The sequence below is a fragment of the Podarcis pityusensis genome (genome assembly GCF_964106645.2).
Source record: "Podarcis pityusensis genome assembly, chromosome: 12".
In the NCBI taxonomy this organism is placed as follows: Eukaryota; Metazoa; Chordata; class Lepidosauria; order Squamata; family Lacertidae; genus Podarcis; species Podarcis pityusensis.
This window is the reverse complement of record NC_138037.1, coordinates 7304696-7324265: the sequence shown is the minus strand read 5'-3', so window position 1 is coordinate 7324265 and position 19570 is coordinate 7304696. Positions and strand designations below refer to the sequence as shown.

Sequence of the window (19570 nt, the reverse complement as noted above, 5' to 3'; positions counted from 1 at the left end):
TTTTATTTCAAAACCAAAAAGAAACAAAATACAAGCATCAAATTCAAAATCCATATTCGTTTTCTAACATAAGCCTATTACATAGATTACCTAAATTAAAATATACATGACTACTCTAGGCTTCCCTTTGCTGTATGTAAATACATCGCAGTTAAGAAATTTATATTATAAATAATATTATAGATTCCCACATGCCCCCCACTCCCCTTCACCCATGTGTGATCTCAATATTTTATTTCTTCCATCTTGTTGTGTTGCTATAATTTAATAATTATTCAGTCGTTTCTATTGTTATTTTCTTGCTTACCCCTGCACGTTTTACACATTATCTATTAATATTTCAATTCCGGAACAATATTTTTTCATGTATTCCTTCACTCCATCCCAGTTTTTGATTATTCTCTGATTTGAGTGACCTCTAATAATTGCCGCCAATTTTGCCATTTCTACAAATTCGCAGAGTTTGTTTTGCCATTCTAATAAGGATGGGCTAAGTTTGTTATTGGTATGAGCGTTCGTGTGCATGCACACTTCTTCAGATGCACAAGAAAGCTCATACCAATAACAAACTTAGTTGGTCTCTAAGGTGCTACTGGAAGGAATTTTTTTATTTTGTTTCGACTATGGCAGACCAACACGACTACCTACCTGTAACTCTGCATAAAAACATAAGGAGAGTGAAATATACTCGGAGTCGAGGGTGGATTTCATGCTCTTTATTCAGCTCATAGTGGTGAGGAAGTATGGAAGTTCCCCCAGAATGTCTGCTTTATATACAGTGGTACCTCAGGTTAAGTAATTAATTCGTTCCGGAGGTCCATACTTAACCTGAAACTGTTCTGAAACTGAAGCACCACTTTAGTTAATGGGGTCTCCTGCTGCCGCCACGCCACCGCTGCACAATTTCTGTTCTCATCCTGGGGCAAAGTTCTTAACCCGAGGTACTATTTCTGCGTTAGCCGAGTCTGTAACTTGAAGTGTATTTAACCTGAAGCTTATATAACCCGAGGTACCACTGTACATTATTTACACAATGGGCCCCACGTGATTGGCTAATTCTGGGATTCACCTGTAGGCCAATCAGGTTGCGGATTCACTTCCACCTGGAGCTGGATTGGGTGGCCCCATCCATGGGAGTAGCCAGGATTTGGGGGGGGGGCAGGCTTTTGTAGGGAGGGGCAGAACCCCAGATTTGTGTTGATTTTTATTGATTTGGGAGGGGACAGCTGCCCCCTGCGCCCCAGCTTGGCTACGTCCATGGCTCCATCTGCTCTATGCATTTAAAGCACCACCATACCACACTTTGTAACAGTTGTGGTTTTCTCCCCAGAGCACCCTTAGAGTTATAGTTCGTTGTTGTTGTTTAGTCGTTTAGTCGTGTCCGACTCTTTGTGACCCCTGGACCAGAGCACGCCAGGCACTCCTGTCTTCCACTGCCTCCTGCAGTTTGGTCAAACTCATGCTGGTAGCTTCGAGAACACTGTCCAACCACCTCGTCCTCTGTCGTCCCCTTCTCCTTGTGCCCTCCATCTTTCCCAACATCAGGGTCTTTTCCAGGGAGTCTTCTCTTCTCAGGAGGTGGCCAAAGTATTGGAGCCTCAGCTTCAGGATCTGTCCTTCCAGTGAGCACGCAGGGCTGATTTCCTTCAGAATGGATAGGTTTGATCTTCTTGCAGTCCATGGGACTCTCAAGAGTCTCCTCCAGCACCAGAATTCAAAAGCATCCATTCTATGGCGATCAGCCTTCTTTATGGTCCAGCTCTCACTTCCATACATCACTACTGGGAAAACCATAGCTTTGACTATACGGACCTTTGTTGGCAAGGTGGTGTCTCTGCTTTTTAAGATGCTGTCTAGGTTTGTCATTGCTTATAGTTCGTTAAAGGGTGCCAAATGCTACAGTTCCCAGAGCTCCTGGGAAGATCGATCGACGGGGAAACCACCCGGAGAACTGCAGGAGAAAACTCTTTTCCCCTCCCCCCTTTCTTTCATTCCTTCCTTCCTTCCGCGTCCGTCTTTCGTTCCTTACCTTCCTCCTCCATCCCTCCTTCTCCTGCCTGCTAAGCTATCCAAACTCAGATACCTACCTGGACCCAGCCAAGCCGAGACTCTTCCCATTGGCTTTCCCCGCCAGCACCGCCCCCTCCCTCCCTCAAGCACCGCCCTCTGGGCGGAGCCAAGGGAAGCCCTTCCACGCGGCGCCTCGGAGAGAGCCGCACATTGACTTGAGCCTTGTTGCTCGCTGGTGCCTCTCGCTCCGGGTCTGCGTCTCTTCTCCGAAAGAGAGCCTCGTCCCTGCCAGAGTCTGCAAAACGAAAACGAAAAAAAACAAAGGAGGACGCTGGTGGATTTTTATTTAAAATTCAACTTCTGAAGAATGCAGAGATCACTTTCTCTTGCATGAAGAGGAGTTTATTTAAAAAGGAGCAAAGCAACGCACGGGGCAGAATAATGTAGTTGTTATTATTATTTTCATTGTCCAAGAGAAAATCCGGCAGAAAAGAAGCAATTTTGCGTTGTTGGATCTTCCTTGCCCCGCACCGTCACGCTATGGAGTATAAAGCAAGACCGCGCCTGTGGTTTTGGGTGACCGTCCTCGGCTGCATGATTTCCGAGGTGAGTGAGCAAAAGGTTGCAATACCCCTTTTTCTCTGCAAAAACGGTAAGGGAGAGGGCAAGGTAGGAAATTCTTAAACAGGAGAAGGGAAAGTCTCTGATTTCTAACCACCTCCATACCTTAGGAAGATAAGGAGCTGCTTTCTACTGAGCCAGACCATTGGTCCATTTCATAAAATCGAAGAATTGTAGAATTGGAAGGATTCCCAAAGGTCATCTAGCCCAACCCCCTGCAATGCAGGAATCTCAGCTAAAGCATCCGTGACAGATGGCCACCCAACCTCTGCTTAAACACCTCCAAGGAAGGAGAGTCCATCACCTCTCCTGAGAGTCTCTTCCACTGTCGAACAGTTTCTACTGTCAGAAAGTTCTTCCTGATGTTTAGTCAGAAAGTCCTTTCTTGTAGCTTGAAACAATTGGTTTGAGTCCTACCCTCCAGAGCAGGAGAAAACATCCGTGCTTGGTTTCCAGACCCTTGATCATCTTGGTCGCCCTCCTCTGCACACGTTCCTGCTTGTCAACATCCTTCTTAAATTGTGGCGCCCAGAAAAGGACACAGTATTCCAGGTGTGGTCTGAAGAAGGCAGAATAGAGTGGTACTGTGACTTCCCTTGATCAGGACACTGTACTTCTGATGATGCAGGGACGCGGGTGGCGCTGTGGGTTAAACCACAGAGCCTAGGACTTGCCAATCAGAAGGTCGGCGGTTCAAATCCCCGCAACGGGGTGAGCTCCCGTTGCTCAGTCCCTGCTCCTGCCAACCTAGCAGTTCGAAAGCACGTCAAAGTGCAAGTAGATAAATAGGTACCACTCCAGCGGGAAGGTAAATGGCGTTTCCGTGCACTGCTCTGGTTAACCAGAAGCGGCTTAGTCATGCTGGCCACATGACCCAGAAGCTGGATGCCGGCTCCGTCGGCCAATAAAGCGAGATGAGCACCACAACCCGAGAGTCGGCCACAACTGGACCTAATGGTCAGGGGTCCCTTTACCTTTACCTATGACTTCCCTTGATCAGGACACTATACTTCTGTTGATGCAGCCTAGAAGAGCACTAAATTAGTTCTAAATTCAGTATTGTCTACCCTGACTGGCAGCAGCTCTGTGGGTGGTTTCAGATGGGGTATGATCCCAGCCCTAGCTGGAGATGGAAGATGGGACTTTCTGCACGCAGTTCCTCTGCTACTGAGCTACATCCCTTTCCCCTATTAGGGACATAGGAATTTGCTTTGCCCTGGGTCAGACATTTGGTCCATCTAAGCCTGTATCATCCACACTGGCTGGCAGCAGCTCTCTAGAAGGTTTCAGACAGGGGACGTTCCCATCCCACAGCAGGGAATGAATCAAAGCTACCAATGAGCTGCGTCTTTTCAATTTGCCCTATTTGGAGTAGCTTAGTGGGGAAACTGGGGTGTCAGGAGAAAAGCCCACGAGGATGGATCCTGTGTTGGGTCAAAACATTGTACAGCACCTGGCACAAAGCACCTAGTCGCAGTAAACCTACTGGGACTTCTTCCAGGGGGTGACGTTTTGAATGGACTGTTTTCTAGGTCTGTCCAAAGGGCTGTCTGATGCTTTAAAAACTTGACTTTGTGTTTATACACGCATGCACAAAATATGCACAAACTCGCACATATATCAAACTTGATTTTTTTAAAGCATCCAACATTGATCTGGACAAGTTTACTCTGAATGTTGGAAGGATGCTGCTAACCACTAAAGCCATGTATTTATTACGGTAGCCACCGGTCTCTGTCTCTCATATATGCACAAATGCATGTCTGTGTGTATAGACGGATATCAAACGTGCTTGTGTTTTTATTTTGTCATATTTGTGCTTTGGTTTTATTCTACACCCCTGAGAGGTTTTTTTAAATATATATATATATATATATATATATATATATATATATATTGAGTAGCATAGAAACGGTCTTAAATTAATCAATAGCATTTGGCAGTATTGATCTTCCAACTTTATCAGTGCTTAATTTCTTGACAAATAAGCGATGAGGCAGGTGCTTTCTGCACATGCTCAGAGCATTTTCATTTGTTCCTGCGTGATCTAGTTCTGGTATTGAGACGAATGGATCAGTCTTGGTGAGCTTAAAGACAGCTTCTGTCAAGGGACTTCATTAATTCTTCTTAGTTTGGTTTATGGGGGGAGAATTTCAGGTTTTTTCCACAGCACAGGAAAAGCTTTCCATTTCCCCCGTTCGTTGATTCATTTGGTGGGGGCAAAGTTCTTTAGCCAAGGATCAGACCCACACATGAAATCAGGAGATTTGTGATGGGACCTCTTGACAAAGAAGCTGATGGGAGGCTGTTTCTCAGTGATCCTGGGGGGGCGGGTATTCAAACTTCCGCCTCCACACACACCACAATATTGATCTGAATCGCTGCCCTTTCATCCCCACAACAAGCCTTTGTTGTTGTTTAGTCGTTTAGTCGTGTCCGACTCTTCGTGACCCCATGGACCGGAGCACGCCAGGCACTCCTGTCTTCCACTGCCTCCCACAGTTTGGTCAAACTCATGCTGGTAGCTTCGAGAACACTGTCCAACCATCTCGTCCTCTGTCGTCCCCTTCTCCTTGTGCCCTCCATCTTTCCCAGCATCAGGGTCTTTTCCAGGGAGTCTTCTCTTCTCAAGAGGTGGCCAAAGTATTGGAGCCTCAGCTTCAGGATCTGTCCCTCCAATGAGCACTCAGGGCTGATTTCCTTAAGAATGGCTAGGTTTGATCTTCTTGCAGTCCAGTGATCCATGAAGGGGACAACAAGCCTTACAGTGGGTAAAAATCCAGCATACATCCCATCCAAAGTTGAATCAATAGCCCCAATAGAGGCCGCAGACCGTCCATAGCTAAGCAGTTCTGAGCCCTGATGATTTCAGCAAGAAAGTTAAGCAAGTGTTTAATTCTTCTTTCTCTCTCTTTGGGAAGTCAATCGGAGGGCTAATGTTTGGCTAGGTTGTGATCAGTTTTCAGAATGCTACACGGATGGTGCTGTGGGTTAAACCACAGAGCCGATCAGAAGGTCGGCAGTTCAAATCCCCGGGACGGGGTGAGCTCCCATTGCTCAGTCCCTGCTCCTGCCCACCTAGCAGTTCGAAAGCACGTCAAAGTGCAAGTAGATAAATAGGTACCGCTCCGGCGGGAAGATATACGGCATTTCCGTGCGTTGCTCTGGTTCGCCAGAAGCGGTTTAATCATGCTGGCCACATGACCTGGAAGCTGTACACTGGCTCCCTCGGCCAGTAAAGCGAGATGAGCGCTGCAACCCCAGAGTCAGCCACGACTGGACCTAATGGTCAGGGGTCCCTTTACCTTTACTTTACCTTGAACAAAGAGGGTGAACTTCCATTCACGGAGTTTGTGCAGCAGGACTTGGATTTCTGCCTATAATCATTTGCTTGTCCCCCAAGTTCTGTTTCGTTTCCCCCCAGTTGTTGTTGGTTTTTTTAATCATAGATCATTGCTATATTATTCCAGGGTTCGTTTTAAAACAGACCCTGTTGGACTGTAATCGCCTGGTTGTTTCCACACACCACACACACCCCGCTTCCCATTACAGTAATCACTTCCATATCCCACAGTTAATGCCCTTTCACTCGCTCTGTTCAGCTGCAAAATACATTTGCGCTGCAGAACATACAGGCTGTCACAGATTGTATTTTATTCTCATAATACTGTCACCAGTGTGTATGGAGCTCTGCAGAGAATGGAAATAGAGGATTTTACAATCTAAACTTCTATACTGCAGGTTATTGAGGGAGGAATAGACAATCACTTCAGTTAACGCAGACAGATTTAGTTCACGTAAGGGCAGGGGAAGCCCCGCTGATGATCTCCAGGTCTGCAGTTAAGGACTGCAATGTCCATCCGAGAGCCATGATGGGATTTGTAGTCCACAGCATCAGTCTATCACTGAAGCGGGACATGAGAGCGGATAAAGTCATAGTGTGAAAACTGAGAATAATGGCACATCAGGATTAAGGAGACCAGGGGTGGGGAGAGGGACAAACTGAATCTCTCCTGCCTTTTCCGTCTTGCAGGAAATTGTGTTTCTTCTGTGGCCCACATGTCTTCTTTGCAATACTCCCTTCGAATGCCCAGCATACCTGGGAGACGGTGAATTTGAACCCAACCCCTGCGGGAGGGTAACCAATGCGTCACTTGGCCTCGGTCTTCCCATTTGCAAAATGGGTTCATGCAGAAGGCAAACGAAAAAGGGGGTTGATGTTGTCACACCTCCCGCCCCTTCCTACACACAGTTGGCCCCGAAGTTAAGCCCCACTTGAGTTCAATAGGATTTGCCCCTTAATACGCATGTTTCTAATTGTTGTTTGAGCTTTGCTGTCACCTTGGCTATAAAGAAAGATGGTCCTTTGATGGCTATCCTCAGGAGCCAAATACACGTTTTGGCACCTTGCCTTCCTTAAAACCGAAAATTCTGCAAAATGCGAAAAAGCTCGAAGGAGCTTCTCTCTGCAAGTCATATTTCCTCAGGGTCATTTGCCGGGACTGTTCCCATGTGCACATCCCACCACCTAAAAACTGTAACTTGCCAGTATGAATGGGCCATAAACAGAGCCCTGACTGCAGGATCCGACCAAGAGACCATCTAGTTCAGTGTGCAGAGGCAAACCAGATTATTTCTGGATACTCACAGGCAGCGCATGAAAGGGATGGGCCCTTCCTTGTGCTTTTTTCTGGGCGTCTATTATGCAGTGGTATACTGCCCTTGAACATTGGGTTTCCATTAAACTCTTACAGCTGATAGGAACCGAGAAGATTATCCTTTCTGAAATTGAGGGATCTTTTTCTAAGCCCAGTGGTCTTCGAAAGATTCAGTCCTACCAATGTTTAAAAAAGCCATCTCCTGCTATGGCAAGCCTCCTCCATCCTGCTGATGCCCTCAGGATGGTTTTGATTTAAAATCAGTGCTTTTCAGTGGACTCCAACTGCATTCATTTAGCGCAGATTAACAGGCATACGGTGGTTGAACGTTGAGATTTCAAATGATGTGTGAATTTAGCCTCACTCACCCGGCCATTTTTGAAACGCCAGCTTCCCAAGTCGGCTTCTAATTTCTTAGCTGGAAGCACTTGAGTAACCATTGATATATTCCCAATAATTCTCACATGCATCACATCCCTTACTTCCCTTCCCTTTGGTCGTCTGAGGTGGGTGGGGGGAGTTTGCTTCCTTTTGCTACTTCGTTACAATGTTGTGAAATTGGTTACAACGCAGGCCAGTTGGCAACATAGAACACGGATGTCAACACAGCGTAAAACACAAACCAGTTATATAAATTCAATTCTGGTAAGAAATACAAATAAAATACAAGTTATCATAACAGCAGTGACACATAAAAAAAAAAACAAGGGAGGAGGAGATCAGCAGCCAGGTGTCTAAAATACAAAGAACAGTGCAAAAATGCAGAATCTTTTTTTCTACTCAAAGGTGCCTTTTAAGAAGAAAATGACAGACCCTCCCAGCTCTGACTTTGCAGCTTTCCTCTCCTCTCCCATTCTCTCATCCTGGGAGATCTTTCTTGCCTCCCTTTCAAGGTGTTTCCATCATCTACCTGCCACTTTCATACTGCTTTCACTGGTAGTTTGTGGGGGGGGGGTGTTGTTTTTAAACAGCTTCTGGGCTCTGTCCCTTTGTCACACACTAATGGGACATGGGTGGCGCTGTGGATTAAACCACAGAGCCTAGGACTTGACGATCAGAAGGTCAGCGGTTTGAATCCCCGCGACGGGGTGAGCTCCCGCTGCTCTGTCCCTGCTCCTGCCAACCTAGCAGTTCGAAAGCACGTCAAAATGCAAGTAGATAAATAGGTACCACTCCGGCGGGAACGTAAATGGCCTTTCCGTGCGCTGCTCTGGTTCGCCAGAAGCAGCATGCTGGCCACGTGACTCGGAAGCTGTACGCCGGCTCCCTTGGCCAATAAAGCAAGATGAGAGCCGCAACCCCAGAGTCAGCCACGACTGGACCTAATGGTCAGGGCTCCCTTTACCTTCAATGGAATCAGAACACAAGGCAGGATTGCACAAAAGTGGCCCGGTTTTCTCGGCGGCTCCCATTCAGTTCCATGGGATGAGGAACACAGTGAGCAGGATTAATCTGGAATTCATGGAATGGAGCAGGCAGTCTGCCCCTTAGCCTGAGGGCCACTGGGGGAAAATGGGGTGCTTGATCCCCAATTCAATGAGCACATCTAGTTTCTCCCATATAAGTGAATGGAGGAAAAGAAAGTAGCAGTTTTTAGGGGGTTTTACAGTATAGTATAGTATAGTATAGTATAGTATAGTATAGTATAGTATAGTGTATTTTAAAATGGGGTTTCAGAGTTTTTAGGGGTTTTTGAATGTTTTATGTAGTTTTTCAGTTTCATTGTTCTGTATGGGACAATGACAATAAAGATATCGTATATCGTATATATATATCATACTTGGAGGTCTTGTTGCATTGGGAGAATCCTTGCCCCATTGCCTTTTAATTCTCCACAACAACCTTGTGAGGTAGGGTAAGCTGAGAGAGAGTGTGTGACTGGCCCAAGGTCATCCCATGAGCTTTACGGCTGAGTAGGGACCTGGTCTCTGAGGTCTTAGTTTAACTCTGTAACCCCCTCAATATGTCCTTGTTATTTACCTTAGATACTGAAAATGGGCTTCTAACGACTAAGCTATTAGCTGGGTGGTTACAGCTGACCCCTGGAAATGTTGGTCAGAGAGCTTTGAGGTGAGGTTCCTGCAGAGCGCAGCTCTTGTTGTGGCAACAGATGAAGTCACGGGCAATTGCCTTCAGCAAGAGATCTGAGAAACAGAAAGCTACTCAGGGCCGGGGCAGCAGGGAGAGGAAGGTGATATATTCTTAGGGCCAGGAGAAGTGCCTGGCAGGGCAAGAACTCACATTGAAGAAACAGTCTCCCGAGAGAACGTGATGCTTCTCTGTAGGAATGTAAACCCAGGCAGGGTAAAATGCTAGGATACATAGCTTGGGGAGAACGCACCTCATGAATCACCGGGCTTCCTTGCTTTTGACATCTCTGCACACATTCTTCCATTGCTGAATCTTTCCCCCTCTTTATGCAAGGCAGGCTCCCCAGCATCCAGAGAACGCCAGAATGAGTGGTTTCTTCGTTTATATATTATATTGCATTTACAGTCCAGCTTTTTTCTCCATTGGGTTTAAGGTGGTTTAAATGGTTCTCCTCCTCACTGAATCCCCACAGCAATGACCCTGTGAGCTGAGAGCCCAAGGTTCCCCAGTGAGCTTCACAGATGAGTCAGGATTCCAACCCATGTCCTAGCCTGACAACCACTAGACAACACCGGCTTGGGGAAGGCTGATGCAGGCAATTAAAGGACCACAGTCCAATCATCACAACATTTGTGTGTCAAGCGCTTCATAGCCTTGAACCCTACAAAGCCCCGCAGTCTTAGGGCCAAAGTAGCCATGACGTGGGGGGGGGGTTTAAAAAAAGAAAATCAGATTGAATGGGGACCTAATAATTTTGGGGATTGTGGCAGGCGGGGAGGGAGGTGGAGGTTTAACCTTTTCCTTCTTTGCTGAGGATAAACCCATATGTTGAAACTGGGTGTGGGAGCAACTTTCAGTGATACCAAATTCAAAGCAGGGGGTTAAATATGAGGAGAAGTGGGTTAGATTCTCCCCTCACACCTGCTCTGATCCTCTTAATTATCAGTCTTCTCAGCTCCCCCCTCCCCCAGAAAAAACCCCTACAGCTGACACATTTATAAGGTCACATCACGGTTTAAGGTTCTTTTTCATTTCCCTGGATAATAATAATAATAATAATAATAATAATAATAATAATAATATATTATTTGTACCCTGCCCATCTGGCTGGGTCTCCCCAGCCACTCTGGGCGGCTCCCAACAAAGATTAAAAATACATTAAAATGTCACACATTAAAAACTTCCCTAAACAGGGCTGCCTTCAGGTGTCTTTTAAATGTCAGGTAGTTGTTTATCTCTTTGACATCTGGTGGGAGGGCGTTCCACAGGGTGGGTGCCACCACCGAGAAGGCCCTCTGCCTGGTTCCCTGTAACTTCGCTTCTCACAGGGAGGGAACTACCAGAAGGCCCTTGGCGCTGGACCTCAGTGTCCGGGCAAACCGATGGGGCTGGAGACGCTCCTTCAGGTATAGTGGGCCGAGGCCGTTTAGGGCTTTCAAGGTCAGCACCAACACTTTGAATTGTGCTCAGAAATGTACTGGGAGCCAATGTAGGTCTTTCAAGACCGGTGTTATGTGGTCTCGGGGCCTCCCCCAGTCACCAGACTAGGCAAGGTTGGGTTGTGGTTGCTCCTTAGGCAACAGAAACTGCTCTGTATATGCTCAGAGGGATGCTCATTCATGTTTTTATTCCTCGTGTCATGGAGTGCTCTGAATTGGGGGAGAGGCTGTTCTGTTCTTCCTCTCCGGAAAGCTGTGCCAAGCTAAATTATGTAAGAAGGCGAGATGTTTATTAATTCCAGCGCATTGTATGTTTGTTTTCTTCTCTTGCAAACACTCGGAGAGCGGTGCTCTTTCCCTTCCCTTTGCGCCTGCTATTCACACCGTTTGCTGCAGAGTGTTGGTTAGTGGAGTGGGGCTTGGAATCGAATCCCGCCGCTCTCTGGAGTCAGAAAGCCAGAAGGTGCCCCTGAACTCTGATAACGCCCCTCGCTTGCCTGGATGGAGGGCAGAGAAAAGCTTGTCTGGAAACTGCTGTACAAAGGCCAAATTTGCATGGTATCATAGCATCGTAGAGTTGGAAGGGACCCAAGGGTCATCTAGTCTGACCCCCTGCGATGCAGTCCCGCCCACTTTTCCTCTCGCCCCGCCCACCGTTTGCATGCTGCCGTTTTGTGAGCATGAGCATTGTGAGCATTGCTTGCTATGAAAGTGAAATCATCGCTGCTGGGAGAGACACCCACCCTTCTCTCAAAAACTCCCACAAGCAGAGGCGGTGATTATTTTTTTTTGTTTTTAAAAAAGGAGAGCTCTCAAAATGATTCATGCCAGAAAACTAGGCTGCCTGCATACTGTTGGGGAAAATGACTCTCCTCCAGATTTATTGGGCGTGGGCGAGGAGGAGAATTTGTTTCTTCAGACTCTCCCTTGGCGTTCTTTTCTCTACCACTTTTTTCCCCCTGGTTCTGTGCTGGGAATAGCAGCGAAACAGGCTGGTGTTCAACAGGCGAAGCTTTACCCGTCTGAGCCCTGCAATGAAGGGCCACGCTTCAGCTGTGGTTTATTTATTTATTACTGGGTTTATTTCTTGCCTTTTTTCTGCAAGGAGCTCAAGGGGGCGTAAATGGTTCTTCTCCTCTTCATTTAATCGCCAGAACAATCCTGTGAGGTAGGTTAGGCTGAGAGTCAGTGATTGTGTTCTGTACTGAAGTTCTCACCCTGGGCCAGCAGGGGGATACTGTAGATAGTTATGCAAATAAGGGATCAAAAGTGAAGTTCAGTGATTGGATAGTTTTAGAAAATTGTTACAGTTACATTGTACTGGAGCTCTATATAAGCAGGCTGGCTGAACCCTTCAGTTCAGTTCTGTTCTGGCCTGTGAATAAACAAGAGCTGTTTGAAGAATCGCTGTGTCGTCTGATATGTTCACCCACAACTTAACAGATTGGGCCAAGGTCACCCAGTGGGTGTCATGGCCAAGTGGGGATTTGAACCCTGGTCTCCGAGGTCCTAGCCCAATGCTCTAACCATTATTCCACACTGCCTCACCGCATAGGAGCTTAGGAAGCCGCCTTCTACAAAGTCAGGCCCATTGGTCCTGCTAACCCAGTATTGTCCACACGGACCGGCAGCAGCCCACCAGGGTTTGAGGCATGGGACAATCCCAGCCCTACCTGGAGGTACCATTGGGGACCGTCTGCATGCAAAACAGGTGTTCTGCGACCGAGCTACACCATTGAATTTCTGCCTGTTGATGTGCCCACTGAAGGCAGAGAGCCACAAGATAAGCAAATGTCCAGCCCACAGGATGTTCAGAGTGGCAGAATAATAAATAAATAAATTATTATTATTATTATTATTATTATTTATTTATTTATTTATACACCGCCCATCTGGCTGAGTTTCCCCAGCCACTCTGGGCGGCTCCCAATCAAGTGTTAAAAACAATACAGCATAAAAGATTAAAAACTTCCCTGAACTGCCTTCAGATGTCTTTTGAAGATAGGATAGCTGCTTATTTCCTTCACATCTGAAGGGAGGGCGTTCCACAGGGTGGGAGCCATTACCAAGAAGGCCCTCTGTCTGGTTCCCTGTAACCTCACTTCTCGCAATGAGGGAACCGCCAGAAGGCCCTCGGCACTGGATCTCAGTGTCGGGGCTGAATGATGGGGGTGGAGATGCTCCTTCAGGTCTACTGGGCTGAGGCCATTTAGGGCTTTCAAGGTCAGCACCAACACTTTGAATTGTGCTTGGAAACGTACTGGGAGCCAATGCAGATCTCTCAGGACTGGTGTTATGTGGTCCCGGCGGCCACTCCCAGTCACCAGTCTAGCTGCAGCATCATGGATTAATTGCAGTTTCCGGGTAACCTTCAAAGGTAGCCCCACGTAGAGCGCATTGCAGTAGTCCAAGCGGGAGATAACCAGAGCATGCACCACTCTGGGGAGACAGTCTGCGGGCAGGTAGGGTCTCAGCCTGCGTACCAGACAGAGCTGGTAAACAGCTGCCCTGGACACAGAATTGACCTGCTCCTCCATGGAGAGCTGTGAGTCCAGAATGACTCCCAGGCTGCACACCTGGTCCTTCAGGGGCACAATTACCCCATTCAGGACCAGGGAGTCCTCCACACCTGCCCACCCTGCCCCCCAAAAACAGTACTTCTGTCTTGTCAGGATTCAACCTCAATCTGTTAGCCACCATCCATCCTCCAAGGAACATTGCCCTTTCCTTGTTCTGGTGTCGCCGTGATGAACGGATGACAAAGCTCTCACGGCTCTGTGCAAAATCTTGTGATATATATTTTAGATTCGTTTCAGCACAGCTTGACGCTTGGCTTTCTCCTGCCCTCTAAAGCAGCTGTTTTGGTCAGAGACCCGGAGCTAAAATTCCAGGAGACGTGGGATGAATATGTTTAGGGGCCAAGAGCCAAAGGCTTCTGAGCACCTGGTCTGAAAGACAAATGGGCCAATGAAAGAAGTTTTGACAGAAGGTCTGGGGTTTCTTAGAGCTGCCAGCCCTCGCCTTAGATTTATAAGGACAAGTTATTGAAAAGTTATTGTAAAATAGTTTTCCTGGCTCGAGCAGCATTGAGCTGATGCCACAAACCTGCTGTAAAAAAAGAAGATTCAGGTGTGCTGATGCTTGCTGTGAATTCTGGCTCCGATGCTTAGAGGTGGCGAAAGGGAATTCAGTTCAGGTTGAATACAAAGGCAAACCTACCAAATTTGCAATCTGCAGACTGAACCCGAGCCGTCCTTTGAAATCCTTTGCCTTTTGCCAATTCCGTTCTCGAGCCTAGTAATGTGTGCAAAATTTGTTTGCTTATTTAATTCAGCTAGCTATGTGCTGCTTAACCACTTAAACGGTTTGTGAGGATACGATACAAAAAAAAACCCAACAGGAGTCAAAACTTTAAAATCAGACTTTGATTAAAATGCTTGCTGGATTTTTATTTTTTATTTTTATTTTTTACGTATTCAGTTTGCATATGCCGTGTGCATTACATTAGTGAAAACAGCATACAAAAATGTGTTATATTAGGTGGGATTGCTTTGCTAAAGCTGTGTATGCTAAAGATAAAATTATGAACAAAAATCATTACATGTTTGGAGATTCGCACTGAAATGCTGGTTAATTTTTCTGAGGACTTTGGGGGCGGGGAATAACCACAAACTGACGTTGAAATGTGTAGAGCTGGATTTAAGATTGGAAAAATGAGAAACCCATTCACTCATTCCTATTGATATTTTAGGTTTCATAGAATCATAGAATTGTAGAGTTGTAAGGGACCACCAGGGGTCATCCAGTCCAACCCTCTGCAATATAGGAATCCCAGCTAAAGCTGACTGAAAGAGCCAGTGGAAATGCATTGCATGAACCCCCCGGAGGACTAGTGAATTTATTTGTAAAGAAAAAAGGCACCTGACGACGTAAACTGGGACTTAAGCACATAGCAAGAGCCCTGCTTGATTAGACCAAATTGTCCATCTTAGCACAGCATCCTGCTTCACGCAGTAGAGAAGCAGCTGGCTGGATACTTCGGGGAAACTCTCGAGCAGAGGCTGAAGGTGATAGCCCTCCTTTGGTGTTCCTCCCAGCAGCTGGTGTTCGGAGGTAGACTGTCTCTGCACTTGGAGGCTTCATGTTGCTGGGTGCCTCCTGGTCGATGCTGCCTCGCAATGGGGCCTTCTCGGTGGTGGCTCCCTGCTTGTGGAATGCCCTCCCTGTCAATGGCTAGAAGAGACTATTCCCGGGAGCCTTGAAATGATTAGCTGCGAGGACCCATGATTGCCTTAAAAGGTTTTCGGATATCTTAATATTTTTCAGATGCTTTTATCTTTAATTGTCTGGTTTTTGTTGCTTTATTTGTGGCCTCGAATTCGCTTGGGAGAAAGGGTGGGCTACATATAAATATTAGCACTAGTACCAACAGCTGAGAGTAAAGTCCTAGAGAAGCTGTCCCATATACAGTAGATAGATACAAAAATAGATAAATGTGTAATTCAGTGCTCAGGATGAAGAGTATGGGAATTAAAACAGGGAAGGAGTTTGATAAGCTGAAGTAACTGTGTGAAAATGCACTTAGCCATGTTCATTTCAGGATGCGGGTGGCTTATACCCAGAACAAACTTAGTGGGTCTCTAAGGTGCTGCTGAAGGGACGCGGGTGGCGCTGTGGGTTAAACCACAGAGCCTAGGACTTGCCGATCAGACGGTCGGCGGTTCGAATCCCTGCGATGGGGTGAGCTCCCGTTGCTCGGTCCCTGCTCCTGCCCACCTAGCAGTTCGAAAGCACATCAAAGTGCAAGTAGATAAATAGGTACTGCTCAGGCGGGAAGGTAAACGGCGTTTCCGTGTGCTGCTCTGGTTCACCACAAGTAGCTTAGTCATGCTGGCCACATGACCCGGAAGCTGTATGCCGGCTCCCTTGGCCAATAAAGCGAGATGAGCGCCGCAACCCCAGAGTCGGTCACGACTGGACCTAATGGTCAGGGGTCCCTTTACATTTACCTTTATGTTCATTTCACAGAGTAGCAACACCTCAGTGTGATTGAGATGGGTGGGCGATTAGATAATGAAGGATGTGAGCTTCAGGGTTAAACAGAGCTCTTCTTCATGCGTTGCTTTGCAAAGCCCCAATCCAGAATTGGCATTGCAGGACCGAGCCGAGTGTTGTTCCTTAACGCCATAAAAATTAGAGGTTTTTAACCAGGAATTGTGGTGGGTGCATTGCAAATCACCCCCCTCCTCTATCAGGAACCCTGATGCAAAAAAACCTTCCTTCACGACCCCAAAAACCTTCATAGAGTGAGAAAAATGTCCGTCAAGAGGCTAAAAAGAGGGAGGGAGACTTGACTGAGTGCCACATTTCCACCGGGCCTCACTTTGAGTGCATTGTCCACTGTGAAAATATCGCTCTGCCTTTGCCAACGGAATTACAACCACGTAAATCCAGCCTGGACGGGAGCCAAATTGAACACATTGTCTTTTGCATAGCCAAAGTGTACAGTTGGCAGGCTCAGCTGTCTCGCTGGTACATGACAACTGCTCATGTTCTCTTGTTTCTCTCTTGCCGCCCCCCCCCCCTTTTGAGCTCTGCTTCCCAGCTTTCTTCATTCTGCCACCTGGCGTTACTTAGGGAAAGGTTTGGCTCAATGGGTAGAACATTGGCTTTGCAGGCAGAAGGCTCCCCCGGTTCAATTCCTGCCTGGCGTCTCCACGTAGGGCTGGGGAAAGTGTTCCGTTTAAAAACCTGGAGAGTCAATGCCAGGCTGCATAAACCAGCCATACCCAGCGTGGGCTCTCCCAAGTGTTTGGAACCACAGCTTCCCTCGTTCCTGCTGGGGCTGCTGGGAATTGTAGTCCAAATCACAACGAAGAGCCAGTGTGGTGTAGTGGTTAGTCAGCAGGGGTCAGCAAACTTTTTCAGCAGGGGGCCGGTCCACTGCCCCTCAGACCTTGTGGGGGGCCGGAATACAGTGGTACCTCAGGTTAAGTACTTACCGTATTTTTTGCACCATAACACTCACTTTTCTCCTCCTAGAAAGTAAGGGGAAATGTCTGTGCGTGTTATGGAGGGAATGCCTACGGGTGGCATGCCTACGGATTTTCCTCCTCTAAAAACTACGTGCGTGTTATGGTCGGGTGCGTGTTATAGAGCAAAAAATATGGTAATTCATTCCGGAGGTCCGTTCTTAACCTGAAACTGTTCTTAACCTGAAGCATCACTTGAGCTAATGGGGCCTCCCGCTGCTGCTGCGCCGCTGGAGCCCGATTTCTGTTCTTATCCTGAAGCAAAGTTCTTAACCTGAAGCACTATTTCTGGGTTAGTGGAGTGTGTAACCTGAAGCGTACGTATCCTGAAGCGTATGTAACCCGAGGTACCACTGTATATTTTTTTGGAGGGGAAATGAACGAATTCCTATGCCCCACAAATAACCCAGAGATGCATTTTAAATCAAAGGACACATTCTACTCAAGTAAAAACACGCTGATTCCCGGACCGTCCACGGGCCGGATTGAGAAGGCTATTGGGCTGCATCCGGCCCCTGGGCCTTAGTTTGCCTACCCATGATCTAGAGCAGGCATGGACAACCTCGGCCCTCCAGATGTTTTGGGACTACAACTCCCATCATCCCTAGCTAACAGGACCAGTGGTCAGGGATGATGGGAATTGTAGTCTTCTCAAAACATCTGGAGGGCCAAGTTGGCCTATGCCTGGGTTAGTGTCAGACTAGGATCTAGGAGATCAGGGTTCGAATCCCCACTTGGCCATGAATCTCATTGGGTGACCTTGGGCTAGTCACTGACTCTCAGCCTAACCTACCTCACCAGGTTGTTGTGGGGATTAAATGAAGAGGAGGAGAACCTTGGGTTGTAAATGAGATTGGGGGTCCCTTGGACAAAAAAACACGGTAAGATATAAATTCTATAAATGCAATGAATGAAGAAATGAAATGAATGAAAAATGTCTGGAGGGTACCAGGTTGGGGCTAGTCGACAGAGAATGCTGAACGCCTCTGCTCTTCGACCAAGTGGAAGGTTTTGCAGGCATCAAGGACTTGCAAAAGCCATGCCTAATGTGGATACTCACTGCAGAATTGAGGGTTCTCCACACAGCTCTCCCTGCCTGCCTTGCTCCTTAGTTAAAACCAGCCAGCGGGTGGCTCTGCCTGTCATTAGACGTGCCACTGCGGGTTCATTCCTTCCATGTTGCGAACGGGCCTCCAGAACGCGGCTCATGAAAGGGAGCGCTGAGCAGAGCCCAGGATGCATACAAGCTCTGCTCAGCGCGCCCTTTAAGGAATATTTTTTTTCTTGCATTCCCCCTCTAAAAACTAGGTGCGTCTTATGGTCAGGTGCATCTTATGGAGCGAAAAATATGGTACTTCCAGGTGAAGCACCGCTTGTGCATTTCTCGGAATTTGCCAAAGTGTTTGCCTAGGGCTGTCATATATCAAACAGTGAAAATCCAGACAGAAAAGTTGTTGAGCTTTTTTTGGGGGGGGTCCAAATTTGCTGAGCTTTTGCTTCTCTTTGCTTTTGGTTTTTGCTGAGCTTCTTTTGCAAAATGGAAATATATGCCATTTTGAGCTATTTTTACGGGAAATCGGCAAAAATGACACTGCCAATATGGAGTGCCATATGTCTGGACGTTTCCCCGATTTCTGCCCAGACGCTGCTGCCGACTGCAGTATTCCGGATATGTCTGGGAAATTCTGGACGCATGGTGACCCTATGTTTGGCTAACCAGTGTGGGAAGCCGGATGTCGAAGGAGGTGGACTATTTGCTCTCAGACAGCAGGGCACCTTTTAAGTTCTTGCATCTGGCTCCTGAGTCTTCATTCATTAAATTGTTGCAGCCTCTTCTTCCCAGGCCTAAAGAACCAGGATGAATCTATTTAGGAGACCAATGGGTCATGTTCAAAGGGAAAGGGCCATAGCTCAGAGGGATAGCATTTGCCTTGCAAGTTCAGTCCTGGAAAAGACTCCCTGTCTAAAATCCCAGAGAGCAACTGCCAGTCAGTGTAGGCTATCATGAGCTGGATTGACTCCATATACGGCAGCTAGGAAAGCTCCTATTTTTTTTTTTTTAAAAAATTTTTATTAGTTTTTTAGCATATCACTTTCAAGTTATAAAAGTATGTTTTATATCTTATACATTTTTTTTTACTTCCATCAATCACATCTGAAAATTTTCCGATCTTTTCACTTAATATACCTTTCATATTTTCACTATTACATTTAAATCTCATAATTAATGTCTCCCTTCTTTCTCTTCTTTGCAATATTTCATATATTTCTCCTTACAAAACTTCTTGTAATCCTACTAGCGTAATTTGCTGATTACAGTTGCTCTTCAAATAATTTGTATATTTCTACCAATCTTCTGTAAATCTCTGGTCCCGCAGGTTTCGAATCCTTCCTGTCATTTTATCCAATTCTGCGTAGTCCATTAATTTTGTTTGCCATTCTTCTTTCGTTGGCATTTCTTCTTGCTTCCATTTCTGAGCCAACAATACTTTGTCGCTTTTGTTGTACATAAGAACAATTTTGCATCCTGTCTATTGATATCCTCACCTATAATGCCAAGTAAAAATGCTTCTGGTGGAAAGCTCCTATGTTTTGAGCTTCAGGACATGGGATCTGTCTGGCTTAAAACCCAGATACTTCCAGGGCAGGTAGGTAGCCGTGTTGGTCTGACGCAGTCGAAATAAATAAAAATAAAATAAAAAATTGTCCAGCAGCACCT

The 19570-nt window shown here is 46.7% G+C and overlaps 1 protein-coding gene across 1 annotated transcript in view; it reads left to right on the top strand.

Annotated features, from left to right (window-relative positions):
- The first annotated feature begins 2235 nt into the window (after positions 1 to 2235).
- VIPR1 (vasoactive intestinal peptide receptor 1) overlaps positions 2236 to 19570 on the top strand; it is a 116950-nt gene continuing 99615 nt past the window's right edge. Inside the window, exon 1 of the mRNA XM_080974179.1 lies at positions 2236 to 2616. Within this exon, the coding sequence (XP_080830305.1) occupies positions 2551 to 2616 (66 nt within the window). The 5' untranslated portion in view covers positions 2236 to 2550. The remainder of the gene's footprint in view (positions 2617 to 19570) is intronic.